This window comes from Delphinapterus leucas, chromosome 11, assembly GCF_059928025.1.
Source record: "Delphinapterus leucas isolate spDelLeu-1000000601 "Yukka" chromosome 11, BTC_Dleu_Yukka2, whole genome shotgun sequence".
NCBI lineage: Eukaryota > Metazoa > Chordata > Mammalia > Artiodactyla > Monodontidae > Delphinapterus > Delphinapterus leucas.
This window is the reverse complement of record NC_143139.1, coordinates 57,351,747-57,375,626: the sequence shown is the minus strand read 5'-3', so window position 1 is coordinate 57,375,626 and position 23,880 is coordinate 57,351,747. Positions and strand designations below refer to the sequence as shown.

General features: G+C 36.7%; 1 protein-coding gene and 1 pseudogene across 3 annotated transcripts in view; both read right to left on the bottom strand.

Annotated features, from left to right (window-relative positions):
- Positions 1–727: 727 nt before the first annotated feature.
- On the bottom strand, positions 728–11,506 carry LOC149748031 (E3 ubiquitin-protein ligase RNF114 pseudogene; annotated as a pseudogene).
- A 107-nt stretch (positions 11,507–11,613) lies between these two features.
- TBC1D15 (TBC1 domain family member 15) overlaps positions 11,614–23,880 on the bottom strand; it is a 65,932-nt gene continuing 53,665 nt past the window's right edge. The window contains exons 12-17 of one of the 3 annotated variants that reach the window (XM_022571505.2): positions 23,316–23,416; positions 19,404–19,503; positions 18,557–18,654; positions 16,423–16,539; positions 15,823–15,909; positions 11,614–14,535 (exon numbers count right to left, since the gene is read on the bottom strand). In XM_022571505.2, the coding sequence (XP_022427213.2) occupies positions 14,314–14,535; positions 15,823–15,909; positions 16,423–16,539; positions 18,557–18,654; positions 19,404–19,503; positions 23,316–23,416 (725 nt within the window). In that variant the 3' untranslated portion in view covers positions 11,614–14,313. The remainder of the gene's footprint in view (positions 14,536–15,822; positions 15,910–16,422; positions 16,540–18,556; positions 18,655–19,403; positions 19,504–23,315; positions 23,417–23,880) is intronic. The other 2 variants (XM_089921040.1, XM_089921041.1) reach the window with 2 other exon arrangements.

Below are 23,880 nucleotides of genomic sequence, written 5' to 3'. Positions count from 1 at the left end.
ACAACTACTGAAGCCCACGTGCCTAGAGCCTGTGCTCCACAACAAGAGAAGCCACTGCAATGAGAAGCCCGCACACCACAACGAAGAGTAGCCCCCGCTCGCTGCAACTAGAGAAAGCCTGCACACAGCAACAAAGACCCAATGCAGCCAAAAATAAATAAAATAAATAAATTTTAAAAGACCAAAACGAATAAATGTAATGAAAACATTCTGTTTTTAAAACAAATTGTGACAGGTGATGAAAAGTGGGTACGGTACGATAATATGGAATGGAAGAGATCGTGGGGCAAGCAAAATGAACCACCAGCAAACACACCAAAGGCCGGTCTTCATACAAAGAAGGTGATGTTGTGTATATGGTGGGATTGGAAGGGAGTCCTGTATTATGAGCTCCTTCCGGAGAACCAAACAATTAATTTCAACAAGTACTGCTCCCAGTTAGACCAACTGAAAGCAGTACTCGACGAAAAGCATCCAGAATTAGTCAACAGAAAACACATAATCTTCTGTCAGGATAACGCAAGACCGCATGTTTCTTTGATGACCAGGGAAAAACTGTTACAGCTTGGCTGGGAAGTTCTGATTCATCCGCCGTATTCACCAGACATTGCAACTTCGGATTTCCATTTATTTCGGTCTTTAGAAAATTCTCTTAATGGAAAAAATTTCAATTTCCTGGAAGACTAAATGGCATCTGGAACAGTTCTTTGCTCAAAAAGATAAAAAGTTTTGGGAAGACGGAATTATGAAGTTGCCTGAAAAATGGCAGAAGGTAGTGGAACAAAACGGTCTCCCCAGGGCATCGAGGCACATATTGGACAAACCACAGATTTGGTGTCTGTGCTATGGGATAACTTGCAGTGTTCCACAAGTCCTTTTTGATCAAAATTCTTCTCGGGGCAGTAAGGACAAGGAGAGTATAACGGTTTGGGACATTCCTTGGCTGAAGCGATGCATCCATGGCGGTGGTCTTCACACATTCCATGATGTAATTCTGGTATTTGGAACATGTAGCCACGTGCGCCCAGATCTTGGATGGGAAGAAGTTTTCAGAGCAGTCATGGCAAGAAGTCTCTGTGCTTGTGCTGTCAATCTATCGCTGGAGCTCCAGGGCTCCGAAGCCAGGTGCTAGAGTGCTGTGACACACTCCAGACTTCTTTGGTTTCAGACATTCCTGCAGGCATGCAGAGCAAAGAACGTGTCCATGTGGCACCTGAACTGTATTCTAGCCACATGGGACACTGGAAGCGGCCCAGGGGCTCGGCCTCTGCCACGGGCCCGGGCCTGGCCAGCAACACACTACCCTATCTCGGTCCTGCGGCTGCGCCACCATTTTGCCGCCCGGGGTGCGCAGGGCAAAGGCAGGAGGTTGGGGGTGGGCGAAGCGGGATGGAGCGGGGCGAGGACCTATTACTTCTGAAATAGGTGAATTCCCATATAAGAAACAGACTAAATTATCAAGCTTTCATGTTGTAAATAGTAGTATTTCCACTATTTCTGAAGAAGGAATACGTTTTGGGAAAAAAACAGGAGTTTTAGGGACAGTGAATTTGAGTTGACTGCAGTACTATCAAGTGACTTTAAACAGCATGCAATTATAAATGTGAGACTGGAATTTGGGAAATAGATTAGAGCTGGGAACAGTAATTTGAGAGTAATTCAGTGATGTTTGCTGATGCAGGACATGAACTCTCCAAATAAAATAATATATATAGAGAAAAACCCTCTCTAGAGAGATTGGAAGCCTTTTGCACTATTGAGGGAAACATAAAATGGTACAGCCACTGCGGAAAACAGTAAAGCGCCTCCTCAAAAAAGTAAAAGCATGGGGCTTCCCTGGTAGCGCAGTGGTTAAGAATCCACCTGCCAATGCAGGGGACACAGGTTCGAGCCCTGGTCCAGGAAGATCCCACATGCTGCAGAGCAACTAAGCCCGTGCGCTACAACTACTGAGCCTGCACTCTAGAGCCCCGCCAGCCACAACTACTGAAGCCTGTGCTCTGCAACAAGAGAACCCACCACAGTGAGAAACCCTTGCAAGACAACGAAGAGTAGCCCCCCAGTTCGCCACAACTAGAGAAAGCCTGCGCACAGCAACGAAGACCCAATGCAGCCAATAAATAAATCTATTAAAAAAAAAAGTAAAAGCAGAATTACCATACGATTTAGCAATCCCACTTCTGAAAGAATTGAAAGCAAGGACTCAAAGAGATATTTCTGCACCCATGTTAATAGCATTGTTATTCACAAGAGCTAAAAGGCTGAAGCAACACAAGTGTCTATCAATGAATGAAGGGATAAACAAAACATGGTATATACATACAATGGAATGTTATTCAGCCATAAAGAGGAAGGAAATTCTGACAAATGTTGTAACATGGATGCACCTTGAGGACATTATGCTAAGTGAAATAAGTCAGTCACAAAAAGACAAATACTGTATGATTCCATTTATATGAAGTATCTAGAGCAGTTGAACTCACAAGCAAAATGGAGCTTGCCAGGGGCTGGGGGGAGCGGAAAATGGGGTACAGAGTTTGTTTTGCAAGATAAAAAGTTCTGGAGGTTGGCTGCACAACAATGTGAATGTACTTAACACCACTGAACCATGCACTTAAAATTGGTTAAGAAGGTAAATTTTATGTTATGTGCATTTTACCACAATCTAAATTTTTTTTAATAATAAATATATAAATAGAGAACCCAGGAACTAAACCACGAAAGATGCTCACAATTAAAGGTAGAATGTAAAAGAGAAGTCATCAAAGTAAAAAGATGATTAAAGGAGGTGAAACATAGAAAGGAGATAAGATAAAACTTGTGGTCAACGGTTTCAACTAGAACAGAGAAGAGGAAAAGAATGAGAACTACAGAAAGACCACTAGATTTGGTGATGAAACTGTCACTGGTGACCTTAAAGAGTGCAGTTTTAACAAGACAGAGGAAATAAAACCCAAATTACAGGAGTTAAAGGGTGTGGGTGCCGAAGTGTAGGCAATAGGTCTAGATCATTCGTATGAGATTTTAAAGGACTTTCTGAGTGTAGATTTCACTATTTTTGCTTCCTCCAGAAATCCTACTAAAGCAACAGTAAAAGACTTCCTTTCCTTTTTAAGGCACAGAAGAGTAGCATAAATTGGAGAAACAACAGCAACAAAAAACTGAGAGCTTAAAAGGAGATGAACAAATGATCAAAGACTCTGCAGACATGAGAAAGCTGAACCCGAAGCTATCAATGAAGAAGACTGAGAAGCAACTCAGTTAACACTGTCGAATCCCCTAAAGGATCAAATACCTCTAGAAGTGGAGGTAAATGGAGGAGACGGAAAAAGAATGGCTCAAAGACTGTTTAAGAAGCTGTGAAAAAATTTCAAGACTTAACAACAGTTAGACTAATCAAAACAGTGTGGTACTACAAGACGATCAACATACAGGTAAATGGAATAGAATTTACAGTTCGGAAATAAACTCTTACGTTTATGGTCAATTGATTTTCAAAAGTGCTAAGGCAATTCAATAGCGAAAGAATAACTTTGGATATCCCCATGAAAAACAATGAAGTCAGACTCCTACTGAAGCAGAGCAGGACCCTACGGTCCTTGCCCCCCACATCCTCAACCTGCCTTTTGTCTGTGGAAAAACTTTAGCCAAAGTATAAGTTTAATCAGAGAAGTGAGAAAATGCAGAAACAAAGGAAAACAGTCAAAGGAGATCAAACAATAATAGTTCAGTCATTAAGCACAGTCAAGGACGTTTAGTTCCTCCTCAAGGGCTGTAGATAATATTCTGAGCCATATCCTGTGAGCTGTCTTAAAGATACTGAAACCTCCAGCAGCTGGAAGAAGTTAACTACATGATGACCAGGCTGCAGCCATGACGTAAGCTGCCACAATTCCGAGAATTGGCCTCAAGGAAATGGGAACCAACCAACCCTAGAACTGAAGATTAACTGTACCTAAAACAATCAAGATGATGCTGGTCAGACCACCAATGACCAATTTCAAGATGACTGTCTGAGCCGACTGTGCTGTTTCTGCATGGAGCCCCTCCCTCCACCTATAACAGCTCTTCCCCACTGACTGTCAGTAGGGGGGAGTTGGCCTTTGGACAGACGTCCATCCTACACCCCACCCCCACCCCCCAGTTGCCGGCATCCAAAATAAAGCAGTTTGCTTTCCACTGACCTTGCCTCTTTATTTTTTAATTTTTTTACTGTCTTTTTTTTTTAAACACCTTTATTGGAGTATAATTGCTTCACAATGGTGTGTTAGTTCTGCTGTATAACAAAGTGAATCAGCTATACATATACATACATCCCCATATCCCCTCCCTCTTGCGTCTCCCTCCCACCCTCCCTATCCCACCCCTCTAGGTGGTCACAAAGCACAGAGCTCATCTCCCTGTGCTATGCGGCTGCTTCCCACTAGCTATTTTACATTTGGTAGTGTATATATGTCCATGCCACTCTCTCACTTCGTCCCAGCTTACCCTTCCCCCTCCCCATGTCCTCAAGTCCATTCTCTATGTGTGCATCTTTATTCCTGGCCTGCCCCTAGGTTCTTCAGAACCATTTTTTTTGTTTTTTGTTTTTAGATTCCATATATATGTGTCAGCATACAGTATTTGTTTTTCTCTTTCTGACTTACTTCACTCTGTATGACAGACTCTAGGTCCATCCACCTCACTACAAAAAATCAATTTCGTTTCTTTTTATGGCTGAGTAATATTCCATTGTATATATGCGCCACATCTTCTTTATCCATTCATCTCTCAGTGGACACTTAGCTTGCTTCCATGTCCTGGCTATTGTAAATAGTGCTGCAATGAACATTGTAGTACATGACTCTTTTTGAATTATGGTTTTCTCAGGGTATATGCCCAGTACTGGGATTGCTGGGTCATATGGTAGTTCTATTTTTAGTTTTTTAAGGAACCTCCATACTGTTCTCCACAGTGGCTGTATTAATTTACATTCCCACCAACAGTGCAAGAGGGTTCCCTTTTCTCCACACCCTCTCCAGCATTTATTGTTTCTAGATTTTTTGATGACAGCCATTCTGACTGGTGTGAGGTGATACCTCATTGTAGCTTTGATTTGCATTTCTCTGATTAGAGATGTTGAGCATCCTTTCATGTGTTTGTTGGCAATCTGTATATCTTCTATGGAGAAATGTCTATGTAGGTCTTCTGCCCATTTTTGGATTGGGTTGTTTGTTTTCTTGATATTGAGCTGCATGAGTTGCTTGTATATTTTGGAGATTAATCCTTTGTCAGTTGCTTCATTTGCAAATATTTTCTCCCACTCTGAGGGCTGTCTTTTTGCCTTGTTTATGGTTTCCTTTGCTGTGCAAAAGCTTTTAAGTCTCATTAGGTCCCATTTGTTTATTTTTGTTTTTATTTCCATTTCTCTAGGAGATGGGTCAAAAAGGATCTTGCTGTGGTTTATGTCATAGAGCGTTCTGCCTATGTTTTCCTCTGAGAGTTTGATGGTGTCTGGCCTTACATTTAGGTCTCTAATCCATTTTGAGTTTATTTTTGTGTATGGTGTTAGAGAGTGTTCTAATTTCATTCTTTTACATGTAGCTGTCCAGTTTTCCCAGCACCACTTATTGAAGATTGCCTCTTTATTGGCTTTTGAGCAGCGAGCAGTCGGCAAGCAGCCGGGCCCCGCTTTCGGTTACGCTACCTTACTTCATACACAAAAATTAACTCAAAATGGATCACTGACCTAAATTTAAGAGTTAAAACTGTAACACTCGTAAGAAAACATAGGAGTATCTTCATGACCTTGGATTAGGCAATTTTTTCTTAGATATGATAAAAGCATAAGCAACCAAATGTAAAGTCTGATTTCATCAAAATTAAAAACTTTGTGCCTCCAAGGACATCATCAAGAAAATTAAAAGACAACCCACAGTATTGGAGAAAATATTTATAAGTTATGTATCTGAAAGAAGACAGTATCCAGAATATATAAGGAACTCTACCAACTCGACAATGAAAAAACAAGTAAACCAATTTTTAAATGGACAAAGCATTTGAACAGACATTTCTCCAAAGACTACATAGACAATAAGCACATGGAAAGATGTTCAACATCATTAGTCATTAGAAAAATGCATATCAAGCACAAAAAGAGATACCACTTTATAAACCACTAGGATGGCTAAGATAAAAAGGACAGACAAGTACTGGAAGGAAGTGGAAAAATTGCAAGCTTCATACATTGTTGGCAGGATTGAAAAATGATACAGCCACTTTGTTTGGTAGTCCTTCAACATGTTAACTATCAAGTTACCATATGACCCAGCAATCTTACTCCTTGATGTATGTTACTACGGTGTGGTCACTTTGGAAAAACGTTTGGCATTTCCTCAAAAAGTTAACCCTAGAGTTACGATGACTCAGCAATTTTACTCTTCAGTATACACCTAAAATGAAATCATATGTCTACACAAAAACTTGTACGTAAATGTTCATAGCAACATTATTCATAATCAAAAAAACAAAATTCCTAGTAATTCAAATATCAACTACTGAAAAAACAAAACAAAACATGGTATGTCCATAAATGGTAATATAAAGGAAGTACTGAAATGTCTTCGGATATAAATGAACCTTGAAAACAACATACTAAGTGAAAGAAGCCAGTCACAAAAGACCACATATTGTATGATTCTTTATATAAAATGTCTAGAAAAGGCAAAAAGAAACAAGAAAAGGGATGGGGGAGAGGAGAGACAGACAGACAGACAGAAAGTAGATTAGTGGTTGCCAGGGGCTGGAGGGAGTCGGGAGGTAGGAATGACTACTACCGCGTACAGTTTCTTCTGACGGTGATGAAAATATTCTAAAATTAGATATTGGAATAGTTGCACAACTCTGTGAATATATTAAAAACCAGTGAACTGCACACTTTAAAAGAGTGAATTTTATGGCACATAAATTATATTCTAATGAAACTGTTATTTTTTTAAAGGCAGTTAAAACCCCATATTCCCTTCTATTCTACATAGCCAAGCCACTTCCCCTCCTGCCCCCAGGTAGATGAATGGAGCTTATTCTCTGGGAACGGTAAAACAGAGGGCCTCTGGTTTGAAGGGCACTAGACGTGGTTGAGAATAGTATCACCCTGAAAGGGAAGTGATTAAATGAATGCATGCCCTGGATACTGAGACTCAAACCACAGGAGGCTGAGAACCAGGCATTTTACCCTGCAGCCAGGTAGTGGGAAAAGCTTGGAGACTCTGACCAGGAAAAAAGGAAAAACCTAAAAATACATTAAGAGCTCTGAACAAAATGGAGCAATCAGATTACCCTATGGTAAAGCCCCCGTAGTTGACAAGCCCCAATTTAAACATTTGGTAGATTGGATTAGTGACAATTATATATAACATCAGCAAAAAAAAACAAACAAACAAAAAACACCCAAAGAAACAAAAACAAAAAACCTTAGTAAGAATTAACCCCCAAAGAAAAATGAAAGGGCCAAAGAAAGACACATCTCAGCTAAGAACTGCACTGCCCTAACCAATATTATATCAACTATATGGAAGATGGAACAATAAAGAAGGGTATACTGTGGGAACTGAGGGGAGGGGGAAGAAAGCTAAGTCTCCATCTTTGAAGACAGGGAGTCAATGGATAATTCCTCAAACTGGAAATTAAAGTAGGAGCAACACAAGCATATCACAGCATTGAGAGATATAGAAATAAACACCAAAAGAATCAGCTGAAAGTTGAAAGTCTTGCCACTGGGAGGAGGAACTGGAGGGTAGGGAGAAGGAAAAAAAATTCTCATAACAACAAATCTTGTGGAAACCATGTGCAATGTGTGATGTTGATGACAAAAATTAAAACTTTTAAAAATAAACTATACTGCAGAGAAATAGGGCATTGGTTTTGACAAACCTGAGTTTAAATCTTAGCTCTGCCACTTACCTAGCTGTGCTTGAGGACATGTTATGTCACATTTCTCAGCCTTCATTTCTGTAATACAGGGAAATAATACCTACATTTTTTTTCTTTATAAATTTATTTTATTTATTTATTTTTGGCTGCGTTGGGTCTTTGTTGCTGCACGGGCTTTCTCCAGTTGCAGCAAGCAGGGGCTACTGTTCATTGCGGTGAGTGGGCTTCTCATTGCGGTGGCTTCTCTTGTTGCAGAGCTCAGGCTCTAGGTGCACGGGCTTCAGTAGTTGTGGCTCGTGGGCTCTAGAGCGCAGGCTCAGTAGTTGTGGCACACGGGCTTAGCTGCTCCGCGGCATGTAGGATCTTCCCGGACCAGGGCTCGAACCCGTGTCCCCTGCATTGGCAGGCGGATCCTCAACCACTGTGCCACCAGGGAAGTCTCAATACCTACATCTTATAGGGCTATTATGCCGATTAAATTGGATGTGTATAAAGTTCTTATCACAGTGTCTGGCAGATATTAAAATGCTCAAAGTGTTAGTTATCTCCCTATCCTTCACTGATTCTGAAGCCAGAGTGATATAAATAGGGGAACTGGTTTGGAATCTTTGGCAGAAATTAAGGAGATACGTATACCTAGGTTTTGATGAAGTGACTGTCCTTATAGTCCATGATAACCAGGCAGCCAACAATCGTAAGAAGAGCCTACAGAATTGGCTTGGACCAAGCAGTTACAGAGCCCAAGAGTCAGAAAGTAGGAAAGTATAAAGTGAGATATTGCCAGATAAGGAGACCTTCAAACACAAGATCTTACCGATGAAGAGGGCCATGTGATCGTGAATGGACATGCTGATAAACAGCTGACAGATGAGACAAGGCCCACGAAATTAAGGAAGTTTTATGTTAAGGACATCAATGAGTCCTCAACGTAGGTATCTGTCCTACTGAAGACAGTTGTAAAAACAAGAGAGAAATAATATAAGCCAGTCCTTAAACCACCTGGAAAATGGAAGTAGATCCTAGGAGGCTGAAGACTTCTAGGAAAAAGATATGGAAAACGTGATATAAATAAACAAAGGAGTATCCATGGTGCACAATTAGGTCAGACCAATCTTTCCACTCCTATCAACTTCTCCCACTACACACACATACTTCCATTTGTAGGCAAAAGATGAGAGACCCCGAGGACTTCTTACTCTTCCCTCCCTCCGTCACCACTCACCCTCACCACCCTGGCCAAATAAAAATCCAACTGGGAATAAAATGTCATCAAAGGAAAGCTAAGCTTCAGAGATGTAAAGAAATGTGTTTGAGGGGAAGGATAAAAGGAAATAAACTGAAAGTACGAAAGAATTCTCCTGGTCATTCCCCAAGGTGAACGGAGAAGGCAGGTGAAGTTATTAAAGAACAGATATGGGATGTGAGAGCATGCAGATATTTGGGAAAAATCAATAGTGATTACTTTGAGATCGGGAATCAACACAAAGTCTGATCTCTTTCCCTTAAGTAGCTTGTCTTTTTGGTTTTAAGCCATCATTCCAGCCTATCAAGTTTGTGTCACAAGCAAATTTGATATGTATGCCTTCTGTGATTAAACTACATTGAATAGAAGAGAAAAGGCTGAACTTTATAGCACAAAACCAACCTAATCAGTTTGGTTGGATTTTTTTTCCCATTGACATTTGACTCCTAGAGCTTACAGGGTACATTTTAGGTTCTTTGGCAGGAATTGTTCACTATTACTACCATCCACTCCTAATTCCTCCAACCTAACCACATGAATACCATACCAAAATAAATTTATGCCATAGCTAAAGTATTTTCTTGATTTGGTAGTATACTATCAATAAAAGGAAATGAAATGAGCCTGCCATGATTAACTTTTAAGAAACTCAAGCACGCTTCTACATAACAGCATTTTCTTTTCAACATATTCACAAACCAACGTCACGTACATAGTTAACGAAGTTGTCATCTATCCTGTTACTTTAAGTATCTACAAATGAATTTAAAAAAAAAAAAAAGGTAGCAGTATGGGGAAAAAAGCCTTAGGCTCACCTGAGACCTTAGAAGATCCCACTCTTTGAATGAGAAGTCTTCATAAAATTGATTATGCCATGATAGAGTGAGGGATGAGCCTGTGCTCACATGAAGAAAATCTCCAAACTATATCAACTCAAGTGGCCTCCACCACTTCAACCCGTACTACGGCAGATGAAAGTGAGCCTGCAACACCCATGGAAAAGAGATATACAATTTGGCCATACAACATCTAAAGCAATCTAAACACAGCTCTAGTTTTTTTTTTAAAGCAGTCTACTAACCCATTGGGTCTGGTACCTCCAGACTAGTGTGGTGTTGGAAATATCTATTACTGACTGTTACAGCAAAAGCCCATTTCTGAAGTTAATAGTCTTCTTAATTAAAAAAGCTGAAAGAGAACTGGACTGCTCATTGGTCACAGCTAAGCTTACTGGAATTTGTTCTTTTTACTCTGTCTACTTTTTCACATAGAGAGAGATGTGAGGAACAATATACCACAGAGATATTTGAGGAGAAACATATTTAACAGCTGACCTATTATCCTAACATTTCAATTCTAACTTTAGGGATTGAACTACATTAGGCAAATATGATATTTTTGATTCCGGAGCGCTCTTGAAGAAGAGACTTAGATTACAATCAGTTTTTCTTTACAGTGACTTTGTTAACAATGTAGTTTCCCATGGGCTAAAAGAGTGCTTTTGGATATCCCAAAAGTTATAGAAGTATGTCCAATTGCACTGCCCTACCCCACCCCACCTTTGCATCTAAGGATGACACACTGTTTTTCCCTAAGTCAAGACAGATAACCTGAAAAATAGGAGTCTATTTATAAAACAGTGAGAAAAATACTTGCAATCAGAGCAATACTCAAAAATCTACAACTTAAAACTCGCATATTATAATGACCCAAAGGGAGATTAGGCCAAATACATTATATCATTCAAATGGCAGTATTCACATCAAAAGTACAATTAAGTACAGATGTTTAGTACTGGATAATCACATTAGATACTAATGGAAACCTTCCAGATTCATCTCAAATTTAATCCTGTTTCATGTTCAGAAATAAAATGACACTGAAAGTTTGTCTTCAAAATGTAAGAAAGGGGCTTCCCTGGTGGCGCAGTGGTTGGGAGTCCGCCTGCCGATGTAGGGGACACGGGTTCGTGCCCCGGTCCGGGAAGATCCCACATGCTGCGGAGCGGCTGGGCCCGTGAGCCATGGCCGCTGAGCCTGCACGTCCGGAGCCTGTGCTCCGCAACGGGAGGGGCCACAGCAGTGAGAGGCCTGCGTACTGCAAAAAAAAAAAAAAAAAAAAGTAAGAATGGAGGGGGAACCTATGGGCTAAGATGACTGTCATCACTTTTTACTAAAAATGGTGACCAGAACTAGGGCAAATTCCACCTGAGAAAAATCAAGGAACTACTCTCTAACAACTTAAGGACTTGCCTACCTGACCATAAGTCAAAATGTTAAACTATAAAATACACTACATAATTCCAGTTCTCTAACTTCAGGGAGGCTCAGGAACCACATGGAAGCCTGTGAAGCATTTTAATGCAGATTCCTTAACCTCACTTCCAAAGATTCTGATTCTGTAGCTCTGAAGTAGAGCCTGGACATGTATTTTGACAATACAGACCAAGAATTTGGAAATGAGCACTCTAAACATATTTTAATTAATGGAGGTTCAGCATATAAAATCATTAGCGTGGGTCAAATTATGTCATTATCCTCACATTGTACAATTTATAACAATGGTTTTCAACTTTTGGGGAAAATCAGAGAACCTTTTGAGAAACTATATGACCTTTCCACCAAAATATGCATGTATACACACAAGATTTCAAATACAATAAGAGGTTCATGCATCTTCTGAAAGCCCAAGTAAAGAAATGCAAGCTGGAATGATGTTACCTATTACATAGTTACACACAAAGTCAAGTGAAATTCTAGGTTCTTCAGTAAACATTTTGGGTTACTTTATACAAAGTGTCTTTGATAATGGGCATAATTACATCAATTTCCCATAAGAATTATTTGGCATCCATAAAAACCGCTGGAAAGGTCAGGTTCAGCAAGAATCACTGTCATTCTCAAAAAGTTGTTTTCCTTACTCAAAAAAGCTTTAGTCATCACCAAGTTTCTAGCATTATAAAGAGGTGAAGAATCCTCGGCACATGAAACAATCAAAATAGGAATGATCTCCAATGCAAAAAGGTTTCCCATAGACTCCTATCAGAACTGTAAACATGTTTTACAGCTAAATTACTTGAATTGTAACTTTAAATATCATATAATATAGCACATAATATTTTACATGTTATCAGCATGGACAGAGCATCTTATGAAAACTGAAACAAATCTTTAAAAAGTTAAACTAAGACATTTACCTGAACTATCTATTTTAGCAATATCAAACAGCTCAAGTTCACATGGTATTTGCTAACTGGATTTTGAGGACTCTAATCAAGTAAGACTTTACTTAGCACTACATTAGTATCATTTCCATATAAAAAATGGGCTAAAGAGAAATTCAGACTGTTTAGTAAAAATGTTTTTAACAAGTAGCTTTAAAATAATAGAACTTGACAAAAGTTCAACTTACTAAATGTATTAAGATTTTTTAAAACTCTGAAGTAGATATTATATTACATAGTAGAAAAAAACTCCCCAAAAGCCCCTGTCCAGGAAGAACAAGGACATCAAGATGTTCTCAGCAATTTCCTCAACAGCAGGAAATGAAAGGCTGGAGATGCCAAGGCTTTGATCAGTTTACTTTTTTTTTTCTCTGAATAGGCTTACTCATTATTAACTGATGAAAGATAACACACATATGATATTAAAAACTAAAAATCTAATGGTTCTACTATCATGACTGTCAGTTAATGCTCAAGTAAGAAAAAAGTTCTTTTGGTTCCCTAGCTCTCTGGGGGGAAAAAAAAGTCTACCTACTGGACCATTTTAGAACTGTGTAGCTTTTATTTTACATTATTAACATCAATTGTAGGAAGCTGATTTACTGATTCAGATAATTATATCCTCCAGGGCAACACTATGCCCAATTTCATGCTAATGAAAAGTTTCTTTAGTTCTATAAATGGTCATGTTTCTTGCTTATTTCCACAACTCATTCAAATGATTGTTTCTACAACATAAAAATATAAGATGCACTGGGGCCCATCTTGGATTTTTTTCTTCTGATGAAAAACTAGCAGATTATTTCTAGGTGTAATTTAACTGAAAACACTACTTCAACTTCAAATTTATTTTAATGATATGTACAGAATTTAACAAATTACAATTAAAATGGAATCAGTTATGTTAATTACACATAACTTAATATCATGCAACACTGCATGGTAAAAACAACAGCTTCATTCATATACAAAAAAGTATTATTTTGAGACTTGTGATAGTATATTGAAATTTTTGACATAAGCTTTTTGTAAAGAGTATTTCATAAAAATTTAAAGACCTGATTAATCAGTTAATACATTATTAGGAAAGATAGTAAACATTACTAGTAAAGTGAGACTACAAGCAATTAACTTGAAAATTATACCAGATACAGGGTTGGATGTAGTCTCGTGAAATAAATGTTTGGTTAAGAAAATAGTTTTGAAAAAGATCTCATATTGAAGCTATGTATTAACTTTGTGAAATCAGGTTATATAAATCAATAGTCAAGTTTATTCAGTTAAAGAAAATATGCCTATCCTTTCTTATACTCATAAATAAGTACTTATACAGTCTTTATATACAAGTGAAGAAAAATTCAATGTAAAAATATACTGCCAATCCACTTCTTATGGTTGAAATAGCTCTTTATCTACACATTAAACTGCATTGATGAAAATGTCCAATTCATATCACATTCAACCAGCATAAATATTTAAGCTGTATTGTTGTAAACAAAAGAGAAAAACAAATTCTTTTATTTCATCACTGGGTAACAATCTACTTCTCAACTTAGAATGCTACAGAAAGGCTCAACATTTAATCAAATCCAAACCCACTGAACCTGGAGTAAACAAAGTGAATGTTTTCAAAGTGCATAATTTCCAACTCATCCACTTGTAATATTTATCCAATTCCAGTTCATCAGCGAGAAAATAAAATGTACTTAGCTATAAAAATACTAAGGAATGTTATTGAAAAGGAAAGGCTATTTGGTAGAAGTAACTACAAAAATAATTAGTTTAAATCTTCATAAAGCTTTAATGCAAGAACATCAGTACACTTTCTTTCCATAAACCTTAAAGCATGATCAATACCAGGATTTTAAATTTCCACCTTTCCAGTACTTGAAAAGAAGTTGCAATGAAGTGTCTCTTCAAAAAGCAAGAAGAATGATCATGCAGGTGTTACTCTGCTGACATTTGGGGACATGGATAACTCTGCTGGGTTGTCATCTCTGGCTCCACTGGCAGCAAGTACAGGCAAGGAGTTACTCTGAAATGCAGACGTTGGACAACTAGTCATGCCAACATTTTCATCTTCACCATTGTCTGAATCTGGTGTTGTAACTTCACTGTCCTGAAGCCCCAGGATCTCACAAACTGCTTGTGGCAACTCCTGAATAAGAAAAATCAAATATAAAATCATCATTCACCATAGAGGAAAAGTAATCACAAATTAACACTTCTATTTAATACTACATCTAAGCATTTGCTTTAACAGTGTAATTGTTATGCACCCTCTCAAACCATCCTTCTCCACTCCAAATGAAACCCTTAACCACTGTTTTTAATAAGTGGTTCTCTGACCTTCTATTCTGAATTAGCCACTCTCCACCCCATCCCACCACTCCCACAAGCATATTGTTTTCTAATATTTTGCATTTATTTCATTCTCCTTATTGACACCATCTTTCTCCCTCAATACACAGAAGTTCCTTAAACATAAGAAGTATCTCACTGACAGGTTTTTTGGGTTTTTTAAAAAATTTATTTTGGCTGTGTTGGGTCTTCATTGCCGCACACGGGCTTTCTCTAATTGTGTCGAGCAGGGGCTACTCTTCGTTGCAGTGCATGGGTTTCTCATAGCGGTGGCTTCTCTTGTTGCGGAGCACGGGCTCTAGGTGCACAGGCTTCAGTAGTTGTGGCTTGCGGGCTCTAGAGCACAGGCTCACAGTTGTGGCGCATGGGCTTAGTTGCTCCGCGGCATGTGGGATCTTCCGGGACCAGGGCTCGAACCCATGTCCCCTGCATTGGCAGGCGGATTCTTAACCGCTGCGCCACCAGGGAAGCCCTCACTGGCAGGTTTTGAACAGAACAGCTATCAGATAACTGTGTGTAAAACTGAACCAAAATAAATATTTGGAACCATGATCAAATGACACAAAGACCAAATAAGAATTCTCATAAAAAATATGAAAACCAAAATACATCAAAAGTCTAATACTTTGGTTTAAATTCAGAACATAACACATCAACTTTGCCTTGTTTTTAGAGATTATTAAGAGTTTGACTGATACAAATGTAATGACATAGACCAAATACTCTTCATTTAATTATTTCTGATTAGCATGTCTTTACTTAAAGATACTACATATTTAATATGAGGTCCTATTCTGTGTTCTTTGATTAGGTAATTTATCAATGCTTCTGCAGCCTCTTTATTGTTTTCATTACTTTTGTCATTTTGCCTTATTATTATATGTTTCCTATCTAGCATAATTAACCAATTGTTTTCAATTAAGTGCTGTAAATTTATAATGGTAAACAAATGCTAGCCAATGCTTTGTGTCTGCCTTCAACTTGCTGCCAATTTTACTTCTGAAAGGAAAAATTCTTTCTTGACCTCAATCCACCAAAAATATATGAACAAAAAAATCTTACAATTACTTAAAACACTGTATACCTTGCATTTTACCATCTGTAGAGAAATTGCTTCTGCCTTGCATAGTACATCTTCCACATCAATTTTCATGGACAATTCATTGATATGCTAAAATAAATCAATAAAATAAAATAACTGAAACACTATTATATTCTACTATACAACTTATTACCAGTTATATTACATTGTAGATGAAATCCTTAAAATAAAAACACCCTCATACTACAAGTGAACAGGAAATTTAATATATCTTTCATTAGATCATTTCAAGTTTTAAAGCTAAGGAATAGCTAATAAGCTTACGGAACATTAAATCCAGCAGTTGTCCCAAGTCTACTATCTCAAGTTATAAGCAAAAGAATTATTTTTTTAGAAAATTGAACTACATAAAAGAGCACTTGCTGAATTTCCTTTTCTTCCTAATTAGCTAGGAAAAATAACTGGCAATACGTACTCGCTGAACTGTCATTCTCAGAGAGTCAGTCCTAGTACTGACTGTCATTGATAAAATTTAAATTACTTGAGGGATTCAATAATGTTCCAAGGAAATGTATGTATATCAATACCACCAAAAAGAGGAAAGAGCCAAAATATTAAAATTTAAGTTAAAGTAACAACTACCTTAAGTATTTCATTAAAGCCATAATGCTTTTCCATTATTTGCTGCTTTTCTGATTCCAGAATAGCACAACAGAGAAGAAGATGGAAATTTTTACATGGTAGTTCAGTCCACATTACCTATAAAAAATAGAACACCTATTTAGTAAACTCTATCAATTCTAAAATATTTTCCTCACAGATACAATGCTGAACTCTGAATGACTTCTGTGCAAAGCACGAGTTGCCTTGATGGGGTAGTCCACTCTTTTTCTAGTTAAATGAGGTGTGGGGAAGGAAAGTCTTACTTTTACCTACAAAGTAACTATTATATTAATAGTTAATATAATATTAACTATTATATGAATATGATGAGTTCCAAATGTGGCTCTTTAGGTAACTACAGTAACACTGAACCTAACCAGTATGATAAATGGTATTAACTAAGGAGCCACAGTCATGAGGTTAAAGTGTAAGGGCCAGAGGCATTTCCAGTGTTTTTCTGAACCTTCAGTTTTTCACTTTTAAATCATCTTCAGTCTCGGTGGGGCGGGGGGCGGGGAGGGGTACAGGGGAGCTAAATCATGGGAATAAAGATTCAGTTATACACTGCATGGAATTAAAAACACCCAGAGGTAGCTCTACATTCTAAACATCATATTATATAACTCAGAATATCTCTGACAAAAACTGAATTGACCACCCAAAATGTATACCCAAATGTATAAAACATTCGATCAATAGCTGCACTTCTTCCTAAGTATAGCCAATGCCCTAAAACTTAAGTTCTTAATTTCCCCCGGTTAATGTACCTAATAATATCTTTTTTAGAAAGATCAAAAGAGCCATGTAAACACTATTATTAAAGCATACCTGAAATGTTTTTACTTCTTTTACCAGAAGTAAATTAAGCAGAATAATTTTCAGACTAAATCCAATTCTTAAAAGTTTAATTACAATGCAATTAACCTCAAAAGTTTCATTAAAAGTTCCAATTTATTTGGTAAACACAGACTAAGGAGTTATTACAGCTATGTTGATAATTTTTTAAAAAGAAGTTGAGATAACAATTTAATAAAATTGATTAACTTTAAAATATGATTCTGGGTCAAGAACATGTGCGTTTTCCTTCTAATTTCAAACAAAGAAAGTGATCCTCCATAAAGTGGTGATCCTTCAATCAGTGCATCACCTTCTCTAATGGCAGCACAGTCACCAGAAGTACAGGAATCAATTTCCAGGTGTAAAAGCCTCAGGGTGCCGACTGTATACAAGTCTATTTATTATCCAAACAGATTATTTCCCCCATTCTTTCCTTGGGAATATTTCTGTCATCTTTACTTTTATAAAGACAAGGCATCAAGCAGTCATTATACCAATATTCTATTTCAAAAGCACATCCATCTGTTAACTTAACAATTAATAGATGTATAAGAAAAAAATAATAATTTTCTGTTTTTCATCAAGAGTTGCCCTGGGTGCAAGAGGGAATAAAAGGATATAAACCAAAAACATGATCATGAATATCCTCTAGAGAGGGGAAGACGGAAATGGGGCTTGGGGTGGTGATTAAAGATATGAGCTATATCTTTAAATACTTTTTGTCTTGGAAAGAAAGAGAAAAAACCAGAAGTGGATACGGCAAAATATTTACATATGTTAAATGTGGATAGTGGGATATTTGTTATATTATTCTTAGTATTCTGCTATAACTTAAAGTTCTTTAAAAAAGCAAAACACAAGTCAGTTCCCTCCCAATATTTCAGACTACAAATAAAGTACTATCTCAATTGACTGGCCTGCCAAAACTTCCTTAACTCTATTCAAATCTACACCCAAATGTGGCAGGGCCTCACATAAAGTCAAGCCTTCCAAGGAAAGAACACAGGCACAAGTGGTCCAGAGAACTGGTTCTGGGAAACTCCCTGGCACCCAATCGCACAAGGATTTGATTTACAGAAAAAAGCTCCAAAGACCACACATTCATTTCAAGATGGTTAATTTTTTTTTTTTTTAAGGAGAGACCACAAACCATTAGAATTTTCAGAACGTAACTGCTTTAGAAATTTCAGTCAAGATATTATAATCCATTTACACTCTACAGATACAAAATGTTTCCATAAAAAATATTAATTTTTACAGTAATTTAAGAACTTACCTCCCATAATCGAAGAATATCTAGAAAACTAAATTCCCTTTTAAATCTGATTAAAAGCCATCTGAAGCAAAAATAAAGGTATCCAGAGTCCTGGGATTCTACACAGAAAAAAATATATATATGGCTTACTCATGCTAATTATCTCAGAATACAGTGACCTATTTCAAACTCAAGTTTTTCTATTCATCTTAGGCTATTAAAAGTCCTATAAATTTAATTGCCTTCTACTAATTCAAGGAAACAATTTAAATTTGCAGGCTAACTTCTTTAAAAGAAAACCACCAAATAACAACAAATACAGTTGACCCTCCATATCTGCAGGTTCTGCATCCGTGGATTCAACCAATCATGAATGGAAAATTTTCGGAAAAAAAAAATTTCCAGAAAGTTCCAAAAAGCAAAACTTGAATTTGCCTTGCCTAGCAACTATTTACATAGTCTTTACATTGTATTTACAACTATTCACACAGCAGTTATATTGTGTTAGGTACAATAAATAATCTAGAGATGATCTAAAGTCTACAGGAGGATGTGCATAAGTTATATGCAAATACTGCACCATTTTATGTAAGGGACTTGAGTATCCTCAGGTTTTGGTATAGGGGTGGCGGGTGGGTCCTGGAACCAATCCCCCACAAATAATGAGGGACAACTATAATTCACTTTATAAACAAACTGTTTTAAGGCAAAATTATACAAGGACTGTTTGGTCCCACACTTTTATTCCTCAGAGGAACCCAGGCAACACTGGTAGAGTATATACATCTTTAAAAGAGCTCTTTACATTTTTTCTCTGTTAGTATTACCTTACAATTTGCTGGGTATAGTTTTGTTTCATTAAACTTACCTAAGTAACTGCAAAATCCACTGTCCAACAATCGAAGTAAGGTACTTAGCTGAATTAGCTGGGTCTTCATGCCTTGCATTTGTTCTTCAAAATTTTGATGCTTTAAAAAAATAAATGTTATCACATAAGTTATATTTAATAAATATTTTACAGTACATAATCACCGATAACTATGCCATGAATATAATGACAAATGCTGGATTTATACCACACTGGTTATATTTTAAAATCACAACTAATTAAAATGCTAAAGCAACATCAAAAAGGAGGAAAGAGAATCTTTGGTCTCAAACTAAGAATTATTTTTTCCCTCTATTCATTTTTTTTTTAGATAAAGAATAATGCAGAGACAGCGGGGTAGACTGACTGATATATCAATACTTATTTCTTACGTCAAATAAGAGACTTGGTGAATGGAACACACATTGGAAAATAGACTTTTATCAAATCACTTCACTGTTAAATATTTCTTCAATTTAACATATGAAATAAAATTAATTTTAGCTTTAACATATCATGTTAAAGAATTAGCTAATTATTTCTTAGATTTGATGACATTAGGGAATCTATGAAGTCAAAACCATTTCATAACAACACTAACACAATCTATGCATTTTGCACTTTAAATTCCCCCGTAAGTGTAAAGGCTATATGATGTGTGATATTGCAACAGACTGCATACAGGAGCGGATATGCAAGTCAGCTGTGTTCTATTAAACTAAACTACTAAACTAAACATTAAAGAAAATGAAAAATGGAAAATAATCCCTCTTCTCAGTAAACTTTTGGAAAAGTTATTTTTCATTAAAAAAAAATGTATGTATACCAAGATGTAGCAGTTTACTGTCATTTTTAGATGAATGAATAAATAAATATTTATAAATTTCCTAGCATTAATTTTTCATATGACAAACATCAATAGATATAACCCAATAGATATAGCTCTTGGAATCCGCAATAATATTTAAGAGTGTGAAGGGGTCCTGAGATCATAAAGTTTGAGAACTACTGTGGTTACACATGTTTTAAATAATCTTTGAAGTTTAACAGATTCCCTACCAACACTTCAGTCAAGATTTGGGGATGGGGAGTGCACCAAAATAAAGGCTTCTTAGATGATTCTGATCCCTTTAACCCTAGTGTTCTAACCCCTTTATGGTGAACTACTGCCCTAACCTTTGTGAAAAGCCTAAGAACAACATCCCCTCCTTCACACTTCTTTTTTCGTTCCTGAGACAATAATAGTGCTTTATTAGAAGTATCCATCTGATTAGAAACCATTCATTCCTGGTAAAAAAAATTTTGAAAATTAAGGGCTACTGATTCTCAATAAAATGGCTTCTCTTCAGTGATTTAAATAGTTTAATTAGTGAACGAAATAGTTTAACAGACTAACGCAAGCCTTTGGGATATAGTTTCTTCACATTTCCCACATGGAACTATAAGGGAAAGGCAGAATTAACTCTTTGATTAACAGCATAATTTTTGTTGTGACATGACCAAAAGCTAAAATTGGTGTGGAAGTACCAACATGGCATAGCCACTGCTACCCACTCTGCTATAAAAAGCAGCACTCCCAAAATGACAGAAGCCGACTTCAGAAAAGTAGCTACTCCTGGAGAAAGGGCAATGAGGTCAACAGTGGATATACACAGGGCATCAAGTGTAACTGTAAATAAATATGTGTGTGCATACATATACATAGGAATGCACATATGCATGCATGCATACATATATGTATATGTACATGTATACAGGTGTGTGTGTGTGTATATATGGATGGGGGTGAGAAGGAAGGGTGGGACAAAACTATATGGCAAAATGAATGGTGGCTATAAGAAAGTTCGTCAGATCATTCTGCAAATATTTCTATATTTCGAAAACAAAGTCTATGCCTAGACCTACATTAGATGTGAGTAAATATCAACAAAAGTAAATCTACAGACACTGAATTCAGCTTCACTAAAGTAGTTAAAACTTATGTTAAATAAATCCATAAAACAAAAAGGAGTCAAACAGCAGCACAGATTCAAGGACACCAAAACAATAGCAATGCAGTGAAAAATAATTGTGCGGATTATTTTGATTGTAACTTACTGCCCTTTCATTCAAATATTATGAAGCAAAAGATGTTAGTAGACAATATATTAAGAGATCTTTTTAGAATAAAGACTAGAAAAATCCCCAGACCATTCTCAATGGAAAAGGCAAACAGAGAACATTTACTGTGAAAGAGACAGAACAAAGAACTTGAACCTTCATACACAAAAATGACAAATAGACTGTGAAGTGGTACACTGCAGATGTTCAGAAAGTAGTCTTTACATTTGACACCTAAATGCATGCACACATATGCATGTACGTATGTATTTGGCACCACAAGCCAATATATTTGAACATGCCAATATTAGCTCAGTTTTATGAAAACTATTACTGTAAAACACTAAATGCCGTGTGTTTGTGCTAACTCTTGGAATACCTACTGTAAGTAGAGGTCTAAACTAAGCACTGGGGAAATATTCATGTGTTTATTCTACAAAAATCTGTTGAACAAAAACCTCATGTCAGGCATTAGGAAAATTCTGGAAGCATATCAGAGAACTAGTTAAACAAAGACATGACCCCTTTATCAAGGTGCATACTAGCTCTAGTGAAAAGAGGATAAACAACAAAAACACAAGGAAAGCAGACAACAGTTTCTAAACAATTAGTTATCAGTTGTACAGACCTTTATAACAAATGCCTCAGGTTTCTAGAGCACCTGGGAGTAATTGGAACTAAGAAGGCAGGTAAAATCAATCAATCAAAAGGTAAGGAATACAAACTATGATATTACCATATTACTGCAATTAATAATCTTTCCAAATAATCCAAAAACATTAATTCATGGTATCTTATCAAGTATGGAAAAGAACTAGGAGAAGTGAGGATGAGTTGGAACCATGGATAAGAGACTTGAGGAAACAGATAAAATTGGGACAAATTAGAAGGGGAAACAAAAAACAGGCAAGCAAGAGAGGAAGAATGGAAGTAATCAAAAAATAGAACTAATCAAAAAATTTCACATCTGTATCCCAGACTCTCCACTACAGGGAAACATTTTATATGACTACATATTCAAATCTTTATTCCCTTGCAAGCAAGCCATTTCAATATCCAACCATCAAGGCCCAGCAACAAGTATATTTATTTTATTTTGAAACAGTACAGTGACCTATGTAGTCAGGTCTTTGGATTTCATACGCTTTTATATGCTCTTAGCCCCTTTGCTTTTTTTTTCCCCTTTCTAATAGATTACTTGAGAAGACTGTTCTATTTTCCTGTTAATACTGTACTATTGTCCTAGAACTCTGTCTTCAAGATATATCAATGATAATAGATAAAATGTTCCTTATAATAATATGTATATATAGACACAGTTCAACTCTAATAATCGCATGCTTAGGAAAAAACTAAGAAGCTGTCAACGTTACAAATAGTTCAAACACATCTGGAGAAAAATCAGCCACTGTAATGACAAAATACAAAATGTTCACAAAAGGTAAGGATATTACTTGGCATGACTAAGCTTTATCTCTGAAACAGATGATATGAAAGTTCAACTACTTCACAAGAACTGAAATCATCTATTTCATCAATATTCTATAATGACTCATGGTTCTTCTGCAGATCATAAGCATTTACCAATATTAAATCCTGATTATTCCTGTTCTATAGGCACTTACTATCTACTTTTTGTATTAAAAACAATACCAGTATTTCCAAGCCTCTTGAAAAGGCTATTTAAAAAAGAAACAAACAACATAGAGCAGTTTTTTTAAGTTCTACCATAATTGGCTAAATATAAACATCAATCTTATAAGATTATTATGCAACTAAAATTTTCAGAATTAGTTTGGAATGGAACCTTACCATTTGGTCCATGTAGGAGGCAAAGCACCAAAAGGCATCTACTTCATTTTCCATCACATATAAAAGAGGGGAAAGTAAGTCACTCATTCCTTGCACATATCCTAAGAAGAACAGAAAAAACTAATCATATCTCTAAAAACCTAAGCTTTATGTATCCATCTGTGCATACCACCACCATTTCACTTAAAACTGCATCGTTTTTCTTGGTTTCAGAAACTGGTCGATACTGATGTTTGTAAGGAGGAGGAAATCTAGCAATCAGGTGAGAAAGGTGAGTTGTTTTGTACTGAGACGTCAACAGATACATAACTGCTAGTATGTGTCTTAGTGTAGATATCATTATCAAGAGAGGGTAATATTATTAAAAAATAATGTGCAAAAGCATTATGATAAAGAAGAGGGGTGAAGGGAAACCCAGAGGAATATCAAATTTAATAAATATTAAAACAAAAAAAAGTCAAAGGGAAGAAAGCTGCAAGGCCAGAGTAGTCAACCACCACCAAACTACGATGAATAAGCCCAGTAAAATAAGAACTAAAAAGGGTCCAACTGCTTTATCAACCAG